At 43.1% G+C, this 19,549-nt stretch overlaps 1 protein-coding gene across 1 annotated transcript in view; it reads right to left on the bottom strand.

Annotated features, from left to right (window-relative positions):
• Positions 1-6,225: 6,225 nt before the first annotated feature.
• The window catches only part of LOC135549089 (POU domain, class 2, transcription factor 2-like), a 46,647-nt gene continuing 33,323 nt past the window's right edge, over positions 6,226-19,549 (bottom strand). Inside the window, exons 4-15 of the mRNA XM_064979148.1 lie at positions 18,901-18,957; positions 16,145-16,258; positions 13,332-13,568; positions 12,946-13,072; positions 12,656-12,753; positions 12,231-12,425; positions 11,667-11,957; positions 11,160-11,351; positions 10,642-10,690; positions 10,134-10,281; positions 7,672-7,745; positions 6,226-6,524 (exon numbers count right to left, since the gene is read on the bottom strand). Coding sequence (XP_064835220.1) covers positions 6,226-6,524; positions 7,672-7,745; positions 10,134-10,281; positions 10,642-10,690; positions 11,160-11,351; positions 11,667-11,957; positions 12,231-12,425; positions 12,656-12,753; positions 12,946-13,072; positions 13,332-13,568; positions 16,145-16,258; positions 18,901-18,957 — 1,881 coding nt within the window. The remainder of the gene's footprint in view (positions 6,525-7,671; positions 7,746-10,133; positions 10,282-10,641; positions 10,691-11,159; positions 11,352-11,666; positions 11,958-12,230; positions 12,426-12,655; positions 12,754-12,945; positions 13,073-13,331; positions 13,569-16,144; positions 16,259-18,900; positions 18,958-19,549) is intronic.

Here is a 19,549-nt window from a genome sequence, read left to right as displayed (position 1 = left end):
TTGCTTTGTCATTATCGTATATTGTGTGTAAATTGATGAGGAAAAAAACAATTGAATCCATTTTAGAACAAGGCTGTAACGTAACAAAATGTGGAAAAAAAGCCAAGGAGTCTGAATACTTTCCGAAGGCACTGTACTATATTCTTCTCTTGATGCAGAAATACCCATTTTGTATCCTTTCTGGTCAATAAAACAATGTTAACTGTGAATTATGATCAAACTCCGCTTAAAATGGAGTTAAAATACGGCTTTAAATCTACATACTGGCACTTTAAATGTATCTCTTTAGTCAAATGCTGGATATTCAATAATTGGTTTTGATAGAATGAATACCTATTTTGAAAACACAAAGAGGCCGAATAAATAGAAGACATAGAGAGATTGGTCTAAATTTGCACTTTATTCCTAACATTTACTGTTTCATTTGTCCCCCTCCCCCCAAACAACAGGCACACCGATAGCGATGAGTAAGGGGCAGTTTAACAGTTGGGAACAAAATCAAAAAACGGGTTACTAACTCAGAGAGAGCCTTGAGGTAAAAGCAGGTTACTCACAAACAGAAAGGAAATGGGTCGTAACAGATACAAAGTTACAGAGCAGTGTTTTAGTTATCATCAGCATCATAGTTATCATCATCATCATCAAACATCGTTGTATTAAAGAGAACTTTTGCCATTTTTATCGTCAAAAAGAAAAATGCAAAGTTTTTACTTGTAAAAGAAAGAATGTGTGGTGGAGCTCTTTGGTTTTCACTATTGAGGTTTTCATTAGTAAAATCTTTCTTTGCCATCCTCCATTAAATGACCTTTGGATTTAAGCTGTATTGTAGAAAAACATTTTTTTTTTAAATAAACAAAGCATATGGGGAAAATTTGACTTTGTTCTCTCTTTTACTATATCCACTTGATTTGGGCAAATTGAGTATGTTTGTTCTCTCTTTTACTATATCCTCTCTGATTTGATGTGACGTTCAGACATATTTGTGTTCTCAAGGCCAAAGAAATATCTTAGTTGATGGAGACCTATAAGTTGAGGACATTCTTAATAAGCACATAAAACAAACATTCATAGCCACTTATAACTACTGTATAAAATGGTCACAATTCAAGGCGCATAGCTTCATAGCATTAAGTGCTCTTGAAGACAGTAGTATGTCTTTTGATATCAATGAAGGGTAAATAAATACCATTATGTAGCATTTAGTCTTCATGAAGACTCCTGAATGTTTATATACACATGGATTAACTGTGTGTGTGTGTGTGTGTGTGTGTGTGTTCTCCGTGTGTGTGTTGTGTGTGTAGGGTCTCACTGTGGGGGTTTAACTTTGGTATCATTCTCGGTCCACCACAGGAGAGCCCTTCACAGGCACACATACTGTACAGCATCATCATCACGCTAATACCCCACACACACCTTCTCAGAAGAGACATTGCCATAAACACCTCCAGTACCCTCACAGCATTGTCAACAGAAATCAAAGACCCACTGAAGGAGAGACGAGTGGTGCATCTATTTCTGAGGAGTGAGGTCATAGCACGTGTTACCTATAAAACCAGAGGAAACTGCTTACAAACTGTTCTTTTAAAAAGTTTTGGAAAGTCTTCATCAAACTCAATAGCCAGGCCAGTTATTGTATCCCTCTGCTGAGCCAAGACGACCATGGTCACATTTAAAGCTTCTGTCTATTTGGTTTTTCATCAAAGTACATGAGGTATATATGACGTCGCTCTCTTGAAATAAAAGACGGGATCAGAGAGCAAGAGAGAGAGCTGGAGATCGTATGAACATATAGAGGCATCTCGACGTGTTTGAACTCCGATTGGCACACACAGGTGTAAGTAGAAAAGTGAAAGGAGAAATTTCAGGGGCCACTGTTACTCTAAAATGGACCCATTTCATGGATCAGTTTAAATCTCTCTCTCTCTCTCTCTCTCTCTCTCTCTGTCAGGTTAGGGCTTTTATCAGTTGAGACGGGCTCTGAGATGACACCCATTACAAGAACAGTCTTTACATTTGGTTTCAGTTTTTGTTTTAAAGCTTGGCCTTTTGTCTTTGTGTTTTAAAGCATTTTGTCTTCTTGTCTTAATCCCAAGAATGCCTCTCTTCAAAATACAACCTCACAATCCCCAACTATTACAAAGGTCTGAATCCAGAAATAGAAAAAAAGAATCACATCATTTGAATAAATCAATAAACAAACAAGTGAGAGTTCGCAACATACAAATCTTTTGCAAAGAAACTCATCTTCCACCTCACATGAATAGATATACACCTTCAAAACAAAGATCCCAAGAGAGATAGTTTAAAGCTTTTGGTCTAAAATCAAGTCATCATTATCATCAACATTTTTATCAAGGATCATTTCACAGCCTTTTATACATTAGCAGTAGAAGATATAGCTTTTTTCCTACAAAATCTATTGAAGCACTAACAGATACATTCCCTATAAAGGGTAGGTCAACTGGTTTTCAGTTGATTTCTGCCCGCCCCTCCCCACAATATTATCATTGGTTGCCTTTAATATCTGCCTATATGTGCCCAAGTATGCCTCACTTCACGTGTGAAGTTTCATGTGTTTATCGAACAGTATTCTGTGGCACACTGGACAGAAGAGTGTGTACTGAATCTTTATGGTTTGGTTCATATATGCGAGAGAATAGCTCTTTCTACACACTCATTCGGTCTCTCTTTTGCTCTCCTGTCACATACACACCATCCATATCTCACACACAGGTATGTGCGCAATCATGTATGGTAGCATGCCTGAATGCACACACACACACAGACACACACACACACACACACACACACACACACACACACACACACACACACACACACACACACACACACACACACACACACCTTTCTCTCTTAACCAGTCTCTCTACATATCTGTCCAGAAACCCCTAGCACAAACACAGTTATCCAACTGTTCCTCTCCGACAATTGTGCATTGATTTGGTTGTTATTTGGTATGTCTGTGTCAAACAGTTTTGCTTTTGGTATTCAGTTTTGGCTTTTTCACAACATTCTTGCTCAAAGAAAAAAATTTGGAAGCTACATTTTCACAGTATTATTTCCAACCACCGAATGGAAAAAAAAAGCCAGAGCACGCCAATAATAGCCCAGACCAGATATGAAAATAGGCAATAAATCACCCCATCATCTCCATTACAAGTAGAAAGCAATGAGACAAAGTCATACAGCAATCGACAGACCGACCATAAAAAGCAAAAAACGAAAAATATATATTCTTAAATTCAGTTCCGTGAGGTCATTAGCTGTTCCTCCATCCAGGAAAAGGGTGAACAAAGTGAGGTCACAAATGGAGGAGGGAGGAGAGAGTGAGAGAGGGAGCCTCTCAGGCTGTGACCGACTCTAAAGCCTCCTCCTCCTCTTCCTTATCTTCCTCCTCCACTTCTTTGTCCACAACGTGTTGTATTTGGTTTTTGGTTTCTCATCTGTTCAGTTAAGTCGCTCATACGTAGGTTTTGGTAAGGTTATTTTTTGGTTTTGGTCCTTCGTTCCAGCTTTCTCCTCCGTTTTCCCCTGCAGTTTCCAACAGATCCTCTTTTTGCCTTTGACTCCTCTGGGCAGTCTTTTTGTTTTCTTCTCATCTTCTTTTTTTGGCTCTTTGACCCCATCTTTCGAGGCTAAGGAGAGGGGCAGAAGGGGTGGAGGGCAGGGGGTTGGGGGCTCGGAGGGATGCTGTCCGTTTTTTTGTTGGTGTGGAGTCGTCCTCTGTTAAGGGGTGTTTGGTTTTTGACACGGCTGAGGTCTCTGTCTGAACACTTGTTTTCCCAGCTCTTCCGGCCGGGCAAAACAATGCTTTGGTATCCAAGAGTGACTGACTAGAAGTGACTGATATGATGTCAGTGGAATGATATGAAAATGAATTATATTGAGAGAAAAAAAACAGGCAAACAAATATAATGAAAGGCATTAAAGATTATTTAGCTTCAACATCTCGATACATTCTAGTGTAGTGTGTGTGTGTGTGTGTGTGTGTATGCATGTGTGCTTGAAGCAACAGCCATTTGAGTACATGTTGGTGTTCATATATACATTGATAAAGATTAGCAAAAAATACAGTATCAAATAAATTATACAAATACTTTTTGTTTGCAAAAAAAGTGGGGAAATTATATTATTTTATACTAATAAAATTTCTCAGAGAGAAAAAAAAAACAAAGATAAGGATCAGTGATTCACACCCTGGGTTTTTAATACTCTAGCACCCTCCACTTGCTAAGGATAGCTACACTGAGCCTTCAAACAACAGGTAGCCATTGCACAATTGAGATTTTGTGGTCAATTACCCATTTCTTTGTGGATTTTGATTTGTGTTTGGTGTTATTGTCTTGCTGGGAGATCCACTTGTGTCCAACTGTCAGCCTCCTGGCAGAAGCAACCAGGTTTTTAGTTCAAATGCCCGGTTGGCACTTGGTAACGTTAATGACGCAGCTGACCTTAAGAAGGGCCCCGGGATCAGTGGAAGCAAAATAGCCCCATAATATCAAAGGTCCACCACCATATTTTAACATTGGCATGAGGTACTTTTATACATATTCTTCTGTTTTTCAAAACCAAACCCACCACTGGGGTGAGTGGCCAAAGAGCTCTATTTCCATGTCATTTGACCATAGCACCCGCTTCCAATCCAAGTGCCAATGCTGTTTATAAAACTCCAGACAGTGCTATGATCAGATGACATGAAAAAAGATCTCTTTGGCCATGCAGACGAGTGGTGGGTTTGGCATTGAAATACAGAAGAATATGCAGAAATGTACCTCATTGCGGTAAAATATGGTGGTGGATCTTTGACATTATGGGGCTATTTTGCCACAAGTGGATCTTCCAGCAAGACAATAACTCCCAAGCACTAATCCAAATCCACAAAGAAAAGTTTCATTGGCCACAAAAAAATCAACATTTTGCAGTCTCCGGACTTGAACCCCATTGTCGTTTGAATTGAAGAGGGAAGTCCATAAGGGCAGATAAAGGATCTGGACATATTCTGCGTGGAGGTACGGTCTAACATCTCTCCCAGTGGGTTCTCCAATCTCATCGAACCTTTGAGAAAAAGGCCCAGTGCCCTTATCTTCGCAAGGGGAGAATTGTACATAAGAAGTTTATTAAGAAACAAAGGAGGCAGCCATATCTCATCATATTAAACAAATGTTGAAGTTAATAGCCCGAATGACGAGGGTGATTATTATGATGATCATGACAATGAGGATTCAATCAGCAAAAATGTGAAATTAACAAAGGAAATTGAATAGGAAAAAATACCACAAAATAAGTTGTAGAGTTACTAATTCGAGGTGACTGCTAAATCCACAACACGGCTTTGTACTGTAGATAAGTTGAAACTGTACAGCCACTAGAGGTAGGCAAAGATATGTGGGAGGACTGACACTACTAAGATATCTATATCAAATCATGCTCATTTGGTATGACATAACCCAATGCTCAAATCATATAAAATACAAAAATAAGTGTGAACTTAAAAAATAAAAAATAATAATAATAATATTACGATGAAATCCTACATGCCTTTGAGTGTGGGTGATGTGCTGATCCTGAACAGATCAGAATCATAAGTCTTTTAAGTAAAGCTTTTCTCTCCGTTTTTTTTTTTTTGGTTTCAGTTTTTGGTATTTCGGTTTTGGAGATTTTGGCATATTTGTCATTGTTTATCTTTGTGTGTTTTTCCCTTCTAGGTTTTTTAAAATGTGGTTTTCTTTCCATCCTTCCACTGAAGCTTGTTGAAAGTCTTTCCTTCCTTTCCTGTCCTTGCCACCCATCTCTCACACAAAGTCTTAGTTCTGTTGTCATCCCTGCCCTCTTTTCAGCTGTTTGTTTTTAGCTCATTTGTTATTTTCCATAGAAAGGAGTAAATGTACATTAGCATTCACTGCCGACAAAACGTTCCACAATGCCACCTCTCCAACTGTATAGATAGATAGATCATTTTTTTTGGTTTAAATCTCCACCGTTCTCCTGTTCTCTCCTCCTCTCCATTCTTCCTCGCTCTTGTCTTCCTCTTTCAATCTGTGTATTTTTTGGCTTTGAAAGACTCCGGGAGAGAGAGCGAAGGCGACAAATGGAGGGAGAGAGAGATGGCTTTGGTTGAAAGGCGAGGTGTTTCTGTAAAGCTCCACTAAAACTCCTCCTCCTCCTCCTCCACCTTCCGACAGGAACCTTTGGGTTGTGTCGTCGTCACTCGGCCATGGCCCCGCCAAGCGGCGGCGGTGAGGCTTCGCTGAACGAGCAGAAGGAGGCAGGGCTGGAGCAGGGAGAGGCGGAGCAGGAGTCGACGTCCATGCCGCTGGCGCGGGGGGGCGGAGAGTCGCCCCTGGGACCGCCGACCAATCCCACACAGGCTTGGTGGGACGCCATTGGCAGGAGGGTGTGGCGGTTGAGGAATAGGGAGGGGCGAACCCCAGCCCCGCCCAGGATCATCTGACCTCCGGCCTCAAGACTGGAAATGGGCAGCTGCCCACCACTGGCAGCCAGAGCTGAACCATGATAGAGTTACAGGGGACGGGGTGAGAGAGGCAGGTGAAAGAGAAGGGGTGAGAGAGGCAGGTGGAGGGGAAGGGGTGAGAGAGGCATGTGGAAGGGAAGGGGTGAGAGAGGCAGGTGGAAGGGAAGGGGTGAGAGAGGCAGGTGGAAGGGACGGGGTGAGAGAGGCAGGTGGAAGGGACGGGGTGAGAGAGGCAGGTGGAAGGGAAGGGGTGAGAGAGGCAGGTGGAAGGGAAGGGGTGAGAGAGGCAGGTGGAAGGGACGGGGTGAGAGAGGCAGGTGGAAGGGAAGGGGTGAGAGAGGCAGGTGGAAGGGACGGGGTGGAGGGGTGGAAGGGACGGGGTGAGAGAGGCAGGTGGAAGGGAAGGGGTGAGAGAGGCAGGTGGAAGGGAAGGGGTGAGAGAGGCAGGTGGAAGGGACGGGTGAGAGAGGCAGGTGGAAGGGAAGGGGTGAGAGAGGCAGGTGGAAGGGAAGGGGTGAGAGAGGCAGGTGGAAGGGAAGGGGTGAGAGAGGCAGGTGGAAGGGAAGGGGTGAGAGAGGCAGGTGGAAGGGAAGGGGTGAGAGAGGCAGGTGGAAGGGACGGGTGAGAGAGGCAGGTGGAAGGATTGGAAGGGGAAAAGAAAGGTAGAGGAGAAAGAATATACGTTAATACACCTACCAGAGATACGTGGGCATCGATTTGGGTGACACTGTAACTGATTACATGGTGAGATGAAGGATGGCGATGACGAAGGTGAGATGACGGATGGCGATGACGATGGTGAGATATTGCAACAGATGAGAGAAAGTAGTGTGACTAAAGCAGGGAGAGCTTAGTCAGCCAGAGCTTGCAGGAAAGCTAACTCGTACTTGGCACATACGCACAGACACACACGACACTCACATTATCTACTTGGCGGCAATACGGATGGGATGGTGTGAAGACATGCAATTTCAATTGATTTGAAATCCCATGTTGAAATGATAGCAAACTGAGACACATATTCCTTTCTGCCTTGAGATCTGCACTGTTAACTCAACATTTGCTCCTCTTGGCATCAGAGCTTGATGTAGGGGAGAGGCAGAGTTGCGCGCGCTTATTACAAATCAGAATACTCAACCATCATCTGGATAGACACTGATTTTGTCAGACTAACACACCTTGCATTGTGGCCAGGGGATTGCTGCTGATGAGAGCCTGGTTCATCCCTGTGCTTACTCCCATCATTGTGTTCCTGGAATATGTATGGGTCCATATTCATCCATGTGCACATACACACACATTCAAACAGACACACACATGCAGAGATGGAGAAAGGACCAAGAGGGTTAATCGAGAAAGGACCAAGAGGGTTAATCGAGAAAGCGCCAAGAAGGTTAAGTGAAAGCTCATTAATCAAACGCCCTCATTTATGTCTGATATGGAAGCACAACATGAGTTGATCGTATGCATTGGCCTGTTTCTGAGTCTGGGTTGACTTGCACGTCTATGCCTGCAGACAAACACTGCCGTTCAAAATTTTGGGGTCACTTAGAAATGTTCTTGTTTTTGAAAGAAATGCAAATTTTTTGTCCATTAAAATAACATCAAATTGATCAAAAATACAGTGTAGACATTGTTAATGCTGTAAATGAATATTATAGCTGGAAACGGCAGATTTGTTTATGGAATATCTACATAGGCGTACAGAGGCCCATTATCAGCAACCATCACGCCTGTGTTCCAATGGAACATTGTGTTAGCTAATCCAAGTTTATAATTTTAAAAGGCTAATTGATCATTAGAAAACCCTTTTGCAATTAAGTTAGCACAGCTGAAAAACTGTTGTTCTGATTAAAGAAGCAATAAAACTGTCCTTCTTTAGACTAGTTGAGTATCTGTGGCATCAGCATTGTTACCGGCTCAAAATGGCCAGAAACTTTCTTCTAAAACTCATCAGTCTATTATTGTTCTGAGAAATGAAGGCTATTCCATGTGAGAAATTGCCAAGAAACTGAAGATCTCGTACAACACTGTGTACTACTCCCTTCACAGGACAGCGCAAACTGTCTCTAACCAGAATAGAAAGAGGAGTGGGAGGCCCCAGGGCACAACTGAGCAAGAGGACAAGTACATTACAGTGTCTAGTTTGAGAAACAGACGCCTCACAACTTCTCAACTGACAGCTTCATTAAATAGTACCTGCAAAACACCAGTCTCAACGTCAACAGTGAAGAGGCGACTCCGGGATGCTGACCTTCTAGGCAGAGTTGCAAAGAAAAAGCCATATCTCAGACTGGCCAACAAAAAGACAAGATGATGGCCAAAAGAACACAGACACTGGACAGAGGAACTCAGACAGTTTGCGCTGTTCTGTGAAGGGAGTAGTACACAGCGTTGTACGAGATCTTCAGTTTCTTGGCAATTTCTCACATGGAATAGCCTTCATTTCTCAGGACAAGAATAGACTGACAAGTTTCAGAAGAAAAGTCTTTGTTTCTAGCCATTTTGAGTCGGAAATCAAACCCACAAATGCAGACGCTCCAGGTACTCAACTAGTCTAAAGAAGGCCAGTTTTATTGCTTCTTTAATCAGAACAACAGCTTTCAGCTGTGCTAAGATAATTGCAAAAGGGTTTTCTAATGATCAATTAGCCTTTTAAAATTATAAACTTGGATTAGCTAACACAACGTGCCATTGGAACACAGAAGTGATGGATGCTGAAAATGAGCCTCTGTACGCCTATGTAGATATTCCATAACAAATCTGCCGTTCCCAGCTACAATAGTCATTTACAACAACAACAATGTCTACACTGTATTTCTGATCCATTTGAATGTTATTTTAATGGACAAAAAAAGTGGTTTTCTTTGGAAAAAAAGGACATTTCTAAGTGACCCCAAACTTGTGAACAGTCTTGTATGTGCATGTTTCTTCATATGTGTGAGAACTTGCAGATTTGCTGCAAAACAGGTGGGGTAGCTTGACATACCACATGTTGTCACATACCATGAATTCCCCACAAAGTCAGTAAATACCACCAATTCCAGTTTATTGTTTGCGTTCACAGTTTAGCAGATGTTATAGCAGATGTTATAGCAGATGCAGCGAAATGCTTGTAAGTCTCAGAATGTCAGTTCCGCTAGGTACTGTAGCTTGTCACTGCGTGCATTCTGCTGTTTATTTAATCAATCTATTCAACCTGAATCTAACTAGGTAGGTCCATTGGGAAATGACTCTCATTTGAAATGACAACCTGGCAAAGTGGTGAAACACAGAAAAGTGTGTTGAGGAGTCAGTGTTGAGGAGTCAGTGTTGAGGAGTCAGTGTTGAGGAGTCAGTGTTGAGGAGTCAGTGTTGAGGAGTCAGTGTTGAGGAGTCAGTGTTGGGGAGTCAGTGTTGGGGAGTCAGTGTTGGGAGTCAGTGTTGGGAGTCAGTGTTGGGAGTCAGTGTTAGATTGAGCACATGTGCAGTAGCCGTTGACTGTGCAAAGGGTAGAGAGAGGATTGAGGAGATCACAGATTTTTGAGTTATATAATCAGGGGACACTAACCCAGCATCTACTATCAAAGTGTATTTGTTTGCGCGATTGTTCAGTGTTAGATTGAGTACGTGTAGAGTAGTAGGAGAGAGAGAGACTCACCCAGCATTCAGGCTGTGGGCACTGAGGGTGGGAGGGGCGTTGCTGGCTGTGCTGTGTGGAGGCGGAGTCACAGAGGAGGGGGCGGAGCTCATAGTTGCAGAGCCACTGGGAGTCAGAGGGCAGGTTGCCGAGGGCGATGGGCTGGTCACTGAGAAAGAGAGAGAAAGAACCATCAGTAATATGAATGGTATACAGTACATTTGGTTACATTGATTACAGGAGGTTGGTGGTACCATTATTGGGGAGGACGGGCTTGTGTTAATGACTAGAGCGGAATCAGTGGAACGGTCTCAAATACAATCAAACACATGGTCTCCATTATTATGAGCTGTTCTTCCCTCAGCAGCCTACTGTGACATCGGTACGTTGTCCCAATGCCCATTGGTCCTGGGTTTGAGAACCATCTGAAGTCGCCTCTATCTTAGTCCACTAAAGGGAATTTAGACCTCTGGCACTTGTGGCCTAGCTTCACAAAAACACAAATGTATCCAAAAATCCATTTCCTCACCGGTTGTGCTGAGGCTGGTGGCAGCCTGGTGCAGCCCCTGACTAGACATCTGGAGAGAGAGAGAAAGAAAGAAAGCAAGATAGAGAGAGAGAGAGAGAAAGAAAGAGAAAAAAAGGCAAAAAGAGAGAGAAAGAGAAAGTGAGAGAGAGAGAGGTGGATAGGTTGTGAGCAGGAGAGAGACAGAAGAAACACGCTCTCGTGGTGTAACTGTGATGACGTATGGGTTGGGTGTGTAACGTATCACATCTCATACAACACTGTGTTTGCACGGCGCTGAGCGTGGAGCAGTGCTGGATGGGTTAGGCCACAGGGTCATACATGGGGTCATGCAGAGGGAGGGGGCATGTCCATAGATACAGAGAGTCAAAGATCTATTCCTCTCACGATGACAGGCTTGTATTTAGACAGAGTTTGTTTCCAAACTAAGGAACAGGGAGGCAAAGGACCAAAGGCCTGCCAATGACAGGCATGGTGAGGGTTGGTGGGGATGAGGGGGTGAGGTGAGTGCGGGGTCATACCATGTGTGGGTTGTAGCAGGGGGGTTTGTGCGTCACAAGGGAGGACTGGCTGGGCAGGGGAGGGGTGGCACTGCAGGGGTTGATGCGTTTCTCTTTCTGGCGCCGGTTGCAGAACCAGACCCGAATCACCTCCTTCTCCATGTTGAGCTGCTTTCCCATCAGGAGGATCTCCTCTGAGTTAGGCTTCTGGTTCTGAAGGGAACACGGTCAGAAATCATGATCAGACATGTTGTCATATTCCACAAACATTATATATCGCATAAATCCGACATGTTGTCATAGGCCACAAACATTATATATCGCATAAATCAGACATGTTGTCAATGTTACTTTCAATAGTGGTATTTAGATAATGAAATGTTAATAAAAAAAGGGAAATAAACTTCATTAAACTGTTGTGGACAGAATCGTTGGTTTATGCACTCTACTGCGAGTGCAGTGTAGAGAGCACTATGTGATTTGAGTTAGTTCCCCAGGGGTCTGGTGTGGGACCTCTCTCTTTCTCACCGAGATGAAGTTGCGCTCTAAGGCCACACGGACGTTGGTCTCAATGCTGGTGCGTTTCTTCCTGCGGCGCCCCGTCATGCCCTCAAACCCCATCATGGGGGAGGAGAGAGAGCTGGGGCTGGGAAGCATGTTGTCTATCGCCATGGTCTCTGCATCGTTTAGCCACTTCTCAAGCAGAGGCTTGAGCTTGCACATGTTCTTAAAGCTCAGGTTGAGGGCCTCGAAGCGGGAGATGGTGGTCTGGCTGAAGTCATTTCCATACAGTTTCCCCATCGCCATGCCAACGTCACCCTGGGGGGGGGGGGGAGATAATTTGTGTTAAACATTCATCTTCATTTAGGCGTCCAGCGCCTCCTGACCCCCGTCACACTCCGACACCATGTGAAGCCTAGCTTGATCAAATTGCTCACGCTCCTCTTGACCTCTATCACATTTCACATTTCATTGCACACACACACACACACACACACACACACACACACACACACACACACACACACACACACACACACACACACACACACACACACACACACACACACACACACACACACACACACGTACCTGTGTGAAGCCCAGTTTGATGCGTCTCTGTTTGAAGGTGCGGGCGAACTGCTCCAGCTCCTCCAGGTCACTTGGCTCCTCGCCGTGTGGGCCAGAGGTCACCGAGGTCATGGGGGCGGCCGAGGCCCCGGAGGTCACGCCGCCGTCCCCGCTCTTGTCCCTCTGTAACGACGTGAGGCCGTCACCGTGACGACGCTACAGTGCGTGAGACATAAACCAATATAATTTCTGTCGAATGGCAAAGGGTGGCTGGCACACCGACATTCGCTATTGACGGCTGATGAAAGATCTATGGCGAGGTTGTGAAGATTCATTTTCTTGACTTCATTTATTTACTTACAAGTATGTAGTACAAGTATGTTATAAAGTGTAGTCTCAACACACACACACACACACATTCGAGGTGGTTTTCAATAATACTATACCTGTGCTTGCAGTCCCAGCCTGGGTGGAGTAGTTAGAAGACTCCCCTGGCTTTGCTGATGCTGAGGTAGCGAAATTAAATTTGGTGTCGAGAGCAAACCTGAGGAACACAACGGACAAGGAGTTAACTCTATTGGTATTGTAATTATATGAACACTATTGTATTTTAACTCTATTCTAACACTTTATTCTAACTCGTTTTAGAACTAAGCAGTTAGATCATAATGCCAAGCTATACATTGTTTTGTGCGAAGAGCAAGTCACAGTGTTGATGATGGTGGTTCCCACTTACTTAGTAGGTCCCACTTACCCTGCTGCCCCTGTTGTCCCTGGGCCTGAGGCAGGAGGAACTGAGGAGACTGCAGGTGATGGCCGGGCATCAGGACTAACTGCTGCAGCTGCAACAGTTGCTGGATATCCTAAGGGAGGGAGGGAGAGGGAGAGGGAGAGAAGGGGAGGGAGGGAGGGTCAACAAGTCTTGTATGATTTCTGAAAAGAGCAACACACACACACACCGTTGGAGGAAATATAATGCACAAAAATGAGCAAAGACCCAGCCTTTAAAGTAACATCACCCAAGAGTATATGGAGAAACACTTCTGACATAGACAAGTGTTGGTTAGTGAGTTAAATTGGCTTAAAGCTGGTCATATTTGATCCGTGACTGGCCGCTCCTACCTGGGCGGTGAGCTGGATTGGCTGAGAGAGCGTGAGCTGAGGCTGGGCATGCTCTTGTTTGGTCAGCTGCTGCTGCTGCTGCTGCTGTTGTTGCTGCTGCTGCTGATTGGCTTGGGCTGCTGCGTGGGCGGCATGAGCAGCGTGAGCCGCGTTGGACTGCTGCACGGCAGCGGCCAGGAGTTGAGCCTGGGCCTGCTGAAGCAACAGCTGCTGCTGCGCAGGCAAGAGGGCAGCCAGCTGAGGATCAGGAGGAAGAGGAGGAGGGGGAGGAAAGGGTAGGGTTTGCCCAAAGAGAGGAGGGGGAAAAAGCAAAAGAGGTAGAGAATAGTGTCACTCAGCGTTTGCGCAGGCAGGAAGAGGCAGAGGTGGGATCAATGCCATTTTAATTCAGTCAATTCAGGAATGAGGAAAATCTGAAACGACAGAATTGAGTTGAAATGGAATTTGCCCCAACCTTGGTAAGATGCAAGCAAGAGCGAAGCAGAAGAAGCCTAACCTAACCGCCTACACACTACACTCTTAGAAAAAAAGGTGCTATCTAGAACCTTAAATGGTTCTTTGCCTGTCCCCATAGAAGAACCCTTTGAAGAACCCTTTTGGGTTCCATGTAAAAGCCTTTCTACTAGAGGTCGACCGATTTAATCGGAATGGCCGATTAATTAGGGCCGATTTTCAAGTTTTCATAACAATCGGAAATCGGTAATTTTGGACACCGATTTGGCAGATTTCAAAAAGATAAATGTACACCTTTATTTAACTAGGCAAGTCAGTTAAGAACACATTCTTATTTTCAATGACGGCCTAGGAACGGTGGGTTAACTGCCTTGTTCAGGGGCAGAACGACAGATTTTTAGCTTGTCAGCTCGGGGATTTAATCTTGCAACCTTACAGTTAACTAGTCCAACGCTCTAACCACCTGCCTCTCAGTCCACTCCACGAGGAGCCTGCCTGTTACGCGAATGCATTAAGAAGCCAAGGTAAGTTGCTAGCTAGAATTAAACTTATCTTAGAAAAAACAATCAATCAATCATAATCACTAGTTAACTTCACATGGTTGATGATATTACTAGTTTATCTAGCGTGTCCTGCGTTGCATATAATCGATGTGGTGCGCATTTGCGAAAAAGGACTGCCGTTGCTCCAACGTGTACCTAACCATAAACATCAATGCCTTTCTTAAAATCAATACACAGTCCTGCATATTTAGTTAATATTGCCTGCTAACATGAATTTCTTTTAACTAGGGAAAATGTGTCACTTCTCTTGCAACAGAGTCAGGGTATATGCAGCAGTTTGGGCCGCCTGGCTCGTTGCGAACTGTGTGAAGACTATTTCTTCCTCACAAAGACAGCCAACTTCGCCAAACGGGGGAGGATTTAACAAAAGCGCATTTGCGAAAAAGCACAATCGTTGCACGACTGTCCCTAACCATAAACATCAATGCCTTTCTTGAAATCAATACACAGAAGTATATATTTTTAAACCTGCATACTTAGCTAAAATAAATCCAGGTTAGTAAGTAATATTAACCAGGTGAAATTGTGTCACTTCTCTTGCGTTCATTGCACGCAGTCAGGGTATTTGCAACAGTTTGGGCCACCTGGCTCGTTGCGAACTAATTTGCCAGAATTGTACGTAATTATGACATAACATTGAAGGTTGTGCAATGTAACAGGAATATTTAGACTTATGGATGCAACCCGTTAGGTAAAATAAGGAACGTTTTCGTATTTCACTGAAAGAATAAATATTTTGTTTTCGAGATGATAGTTTCCGGATTCGACCATATTAATGACCTAAGGCTCGTATTTCTGTGTGTTATTATGTTATAATTAAGTCTATGATTTGATAGAGCAGACTGACTGAGCGATGGTAGGCACCAGCAGGCTCGTAAGCATTCATTCAAACAGCACTTCAGTGCGTTTTGCCAGCAGCTTTTTGCTGTGCTTCAAGCACAGCACTGTTTATGACTTCAGCTACCGAGATTAGGCTGGTGTAACCGATGTGAAATGGCTAGCTAGTTAGCGGGGTGCGCGCTAATAGCGTTTCAAACATCACTCGCTCTGAGACTTGAAGTAGTTGTTCCCCTTGCTCTGCAAGGACCACGGCTTTGTGGAGTGATGGGTAACACTGCTTCGAGGGTGACTGTTGTCGATGTGTTCCTGGTTCGAGTCCAGGTCGGAGCAAGGAGAGGTACAGAAGCTATACTGTTACACTGGCAATACTAAAGTGCCTATAATGACATCCAATAATCAAAGGTATATGAAATACAAATTGTATTGAGATAAATAGTCCTATAATTCCTATAATAACTACAACCTAAAACTTCTTACCTGGGAATATTGAAGACTCATGTTAAAAGGAACCACCTGCTTTCATATGTTCTCATGTTCTGAGCAAGAAACTGAAACGTTAGCTTTCTTACATGGCACATATTGCACTTTTACTTTCTTCTCCAACACTTTGTTTTTGCATTATTTAAACCAAATTGAACATGTTTCATTATTTATATGAGGCTAAATTGATTTTATTGATGTATTATATTAAGTTAAAATAAGTGTTCATTCAGTATTGTTGTTATTGTCACTATTACAAATCGGTATCGGCTTTTTTTTGGTCCTCCAATAATCGGTATCGGCGTTGAAAAATCAAAATTGGTCGACCTCTACTTTCTACTGTGGGTTCTACATGGAACCCAAAAGTATTCTGCCTGGAACCAAAAAGGCTTCTCCTCTGGGGATAGCCGAAAATCCCTTTTGGAAAAAAATGTCTAAGTGTGTACATTCAGGTAGTGTGTCTGTGCCAGTGCTTACCCCTGCCAGCTGACTCCCTGCCAACATGAGTTGTGTGTGAGGGTGAGGTGTCTGCTGCTGGGAGGGAGGCGGCACATGGGTGGAGGTCATCTCAGGGCCAGCCTCACTTTTACTCTGCAGGGGGAATTATATCAAAACATTGAATAGGGTGAAATCTCTAAAGGTAAATACATACAAAAATAATAATCGTGAAGATATATGTTTTTTGGCATCTGGTACACAGGCCTTTGTCGAGTTGCCAAAATGGGTCCCTTAAATGAACAGAAATATGGTACAAATGACCTGAGTAGAGCAATATTATATTTTTTTGCCTAAAACTATGGATTTGGGTGGATTCATGAGATAAAACATGGATTAATATCAGAGGATCATCTATATACTGTATGAACCATACAACCAACATTCAAGAATTTTTTTTGACAAAGACAATTAGCAACTTCCACAATTGTTTACTGATTTACATACAGTTGAAGTCGGAAGTTTACATACACTTAGGTTGGAGTCATTAAAACTTGTTTTTCAACCACTCCAAAAAATGTCTTGTTAACAAGACAAAACTATAGTTTTGGCAAGTCGGTTAGGCATCTACTTTGTGCATGACACAATTTTTCCAACAATTGTTTACAGACAGATTATTTTCCTTATAATTCACTGTTTCACAATTCGAGTGGGTCAGAAGTTTACATACACTAAGTTGACTGTGCCTTTAAACAGCTCGGAAAATTCCAGAACATTATGTCATGGCTTTAGAAGCTTCTGATAGGCTAATTGACATCATTTGAGTCAATTGGAGGTGTACCTGTGGATGTATTTCCAGGCCTACCTTCAATCTCAGTGCCTCTTTGCTTGACATCATGGGAAAATCAAAAGAAATCAGCCAAGTCCTCAGAAAAAAATTGTAGACCTACACAAGTCTGGTTCATCATTGGGAGCAATTTCCAAACGCCTGAAGGTACCATGTTCATCTGTACAAACAATAGTATGCAAGTATAAACACCATGGGACCACGCAGACGTCATACCACTCAGGAAGGATACGCATTCTGTCTCCCAGAGATGACCGTGCTTTGGTGCGAAAAGTGCAAATCAATCCCAGAACAACAGCAAAGGACCTTATGAAGATGCTGGAGGAAACAGGTACAAAAGTATCTATATCAACAGTAAAACCAGTCCTAAATCGCCATAACCTGAAAGGCCGCTCAGCAAGGAAGAAGCCACTGCTCTAAAACCGCCATAAAAAAAGCCAGACTACGGTTTGGAACTGCACATAGGACAAAGATCATGCTTTTTGGAGAAATGTTCTCTGGTCTGATGAAACAAAAATAGAACTGTTTGGCAAAATGTCCATCGTTATGTGTGGAGGAAAAAGGGGGAGGCTTGCAAGCCGAAGAACACCATCCCAACCGTGAAGCACGGGGGTAGCAGCAACATGATGTGGGGGTGCTTTGCTGCAGGAGGGACTGGTGCACTTCACAAAATAGAGGGCATCATGGGGAAGGAAAATTATGTGGATATATTGAAGCAACATCTCAAGACATCAGTCAGGAAGTTAAAGCTTGGTCGCAAATGGGTCCTCCAAATGGACAATGACCCAAAGCATACTTCCAAAGTTGTGGCACAATGGCCTAAGGACAACAAAGTCAAGGTATTGGAGTGGCCATCACAAAGCCCTGACCTCGATCCTATAGAAAATATGTGCGCGAGCAAGGAGGCCTACAAACCTGACTCAGTTACACCAGCTCTGTTATGAGGAATGGGACAAAATTCACCAAACATGTTGTGGGAAGCTTATGGAAGGCTACCTGAAACGTTTACCCAAGTTAAACAATTTAAAGGCAATGCTACCAAATACTAATTGAGTGTATGTAAACTTCTGACCCGCTGGGAATGTGACAAAGTAAATAAAAGCTGAAATAAATCATTCTCTCTACCATTATTCTCACATTTCACATTCTTAAAATAAAGTGGTGATCCTAACTGACCTAAGACAGTGATTTTTTACTACGATTAAATGTCAGGAATTGTGAAAAACTGAGTTTAAATGTATTTGGCTGAGGTGTATGTAAACTTCCAACTTCAACTGTACATAACTGATTTTCTATGCATACTGTATCACCAGTCACGCAATACTCTACAACTAAATCAAGAGTAACTTTTGAATAAAGAAGTTAAAGTAAAAAATGTAACCTGCAATAAATAAAATTAGTCAACCAATTTTTTTCAAGTCTCCTGCTCTTGTCAGTAAACGAGTCTTAACCCGTTTAACTCTAGATATATGAATTGGATCTCCATTTTAGGCCCTAATGGGGTCCCACAACATATAGTAAGAAACATATTACCATGCATAACATGTTGATCTCTGCTGTGTAAATAATATTAAAGTATTCCAAGTTGTTTGATGATTCCTGATCTGAAGAAGCTCCTATCCATCCATCTGCCCATAACTCTCTTTTTCCTCCATCTCCCTTCATTTCGATATATATTCATGTCTATCGTCTCTCTTCTGCAGCATGTCTTTATAAAGTGAATTGTGCTCGTTCTTACGCTCTAGTTCTCAGGGTGTTGATGGGCGTGTCAGCATTCGTAATGGCCCAAACATCCTCATTTGCATATTGGCCAACGTCTATGCAACACCTGAGGTATGTCTGTGGGGTCTAAACAGATAAGCCACTCACACACACAAGCACACACTGTCTCTCGCTCTGTCTCTCGCTCTCTCTCTCTCTCTCTCGCATGTGAGTGCACTAATTCACTCACCTTGGTGTTGCTCAAGGAAGGAGAAAGACTGAAGGGACTCGTTTTCATTGGCTGAACCTGCGAGGAGACGAACGGCAACAAACTCTTTAAACAGACAACGGACACAGACCTTTAAATCTACTCATGTGCAAAGCCATTAACACAGTTGCCATTCCAGGTTGATAGAACTCATCAATTTAATCCACGTGTCTCCTAATCATTTTCATTTTTCAAACCTATCCAAAAAAAAGTACCATTCTAGGACCTTAGAGATAGGACAACTTGGGGAATTGAGGTGGTCCTCAACACTAAAATATCAGTAACACTTTCAAATTCACAAACCTTTTATAGAAAATCATTTTGTCAGATGCTGTAAATATCGGATATGTTTTTAGCAAATCTAACCAGCATTTATGTTTCTCTGTAGACTACAGAAGTTTTTTTTGCATGTAATAGGCCTACATGTCACAGGTTTAATATTGCCCTTTTGATGACCGGTTGCCCGGAATCTGACCTTCGTGTCTTTTCGGTTCTACCGGGGCAGCAGGGTAGCCTAGTGGTTAGAGCATTGGACTAGTAACCGGAAGGTTGCAAGTTCAAACCCCTGAGCTGACAAGGTACAAATCTGTAGTTCTGCCCCTGAACAGGCAGTTAACCCACTGTTCCTAGG

The sequence above is a fragment of the Oncorhynchus masou genome, chromosome 12 (assembly GCF_036934945.1).
Source record: "Oncorhynchus masou masou isolate Uvic2021 chromosome 12, UVic_Omas_1.1, whole genome shotgun sequence".
NCBI lineage: Eukaryota > Metazoa > Chordata > Actinopteri > Salmoniformes > Salmonidae > Oncorhynchus > Oncorhynchus masou.
This window is presented reverse-complemented; position numbering and strand designations above follow the sequence as displayed.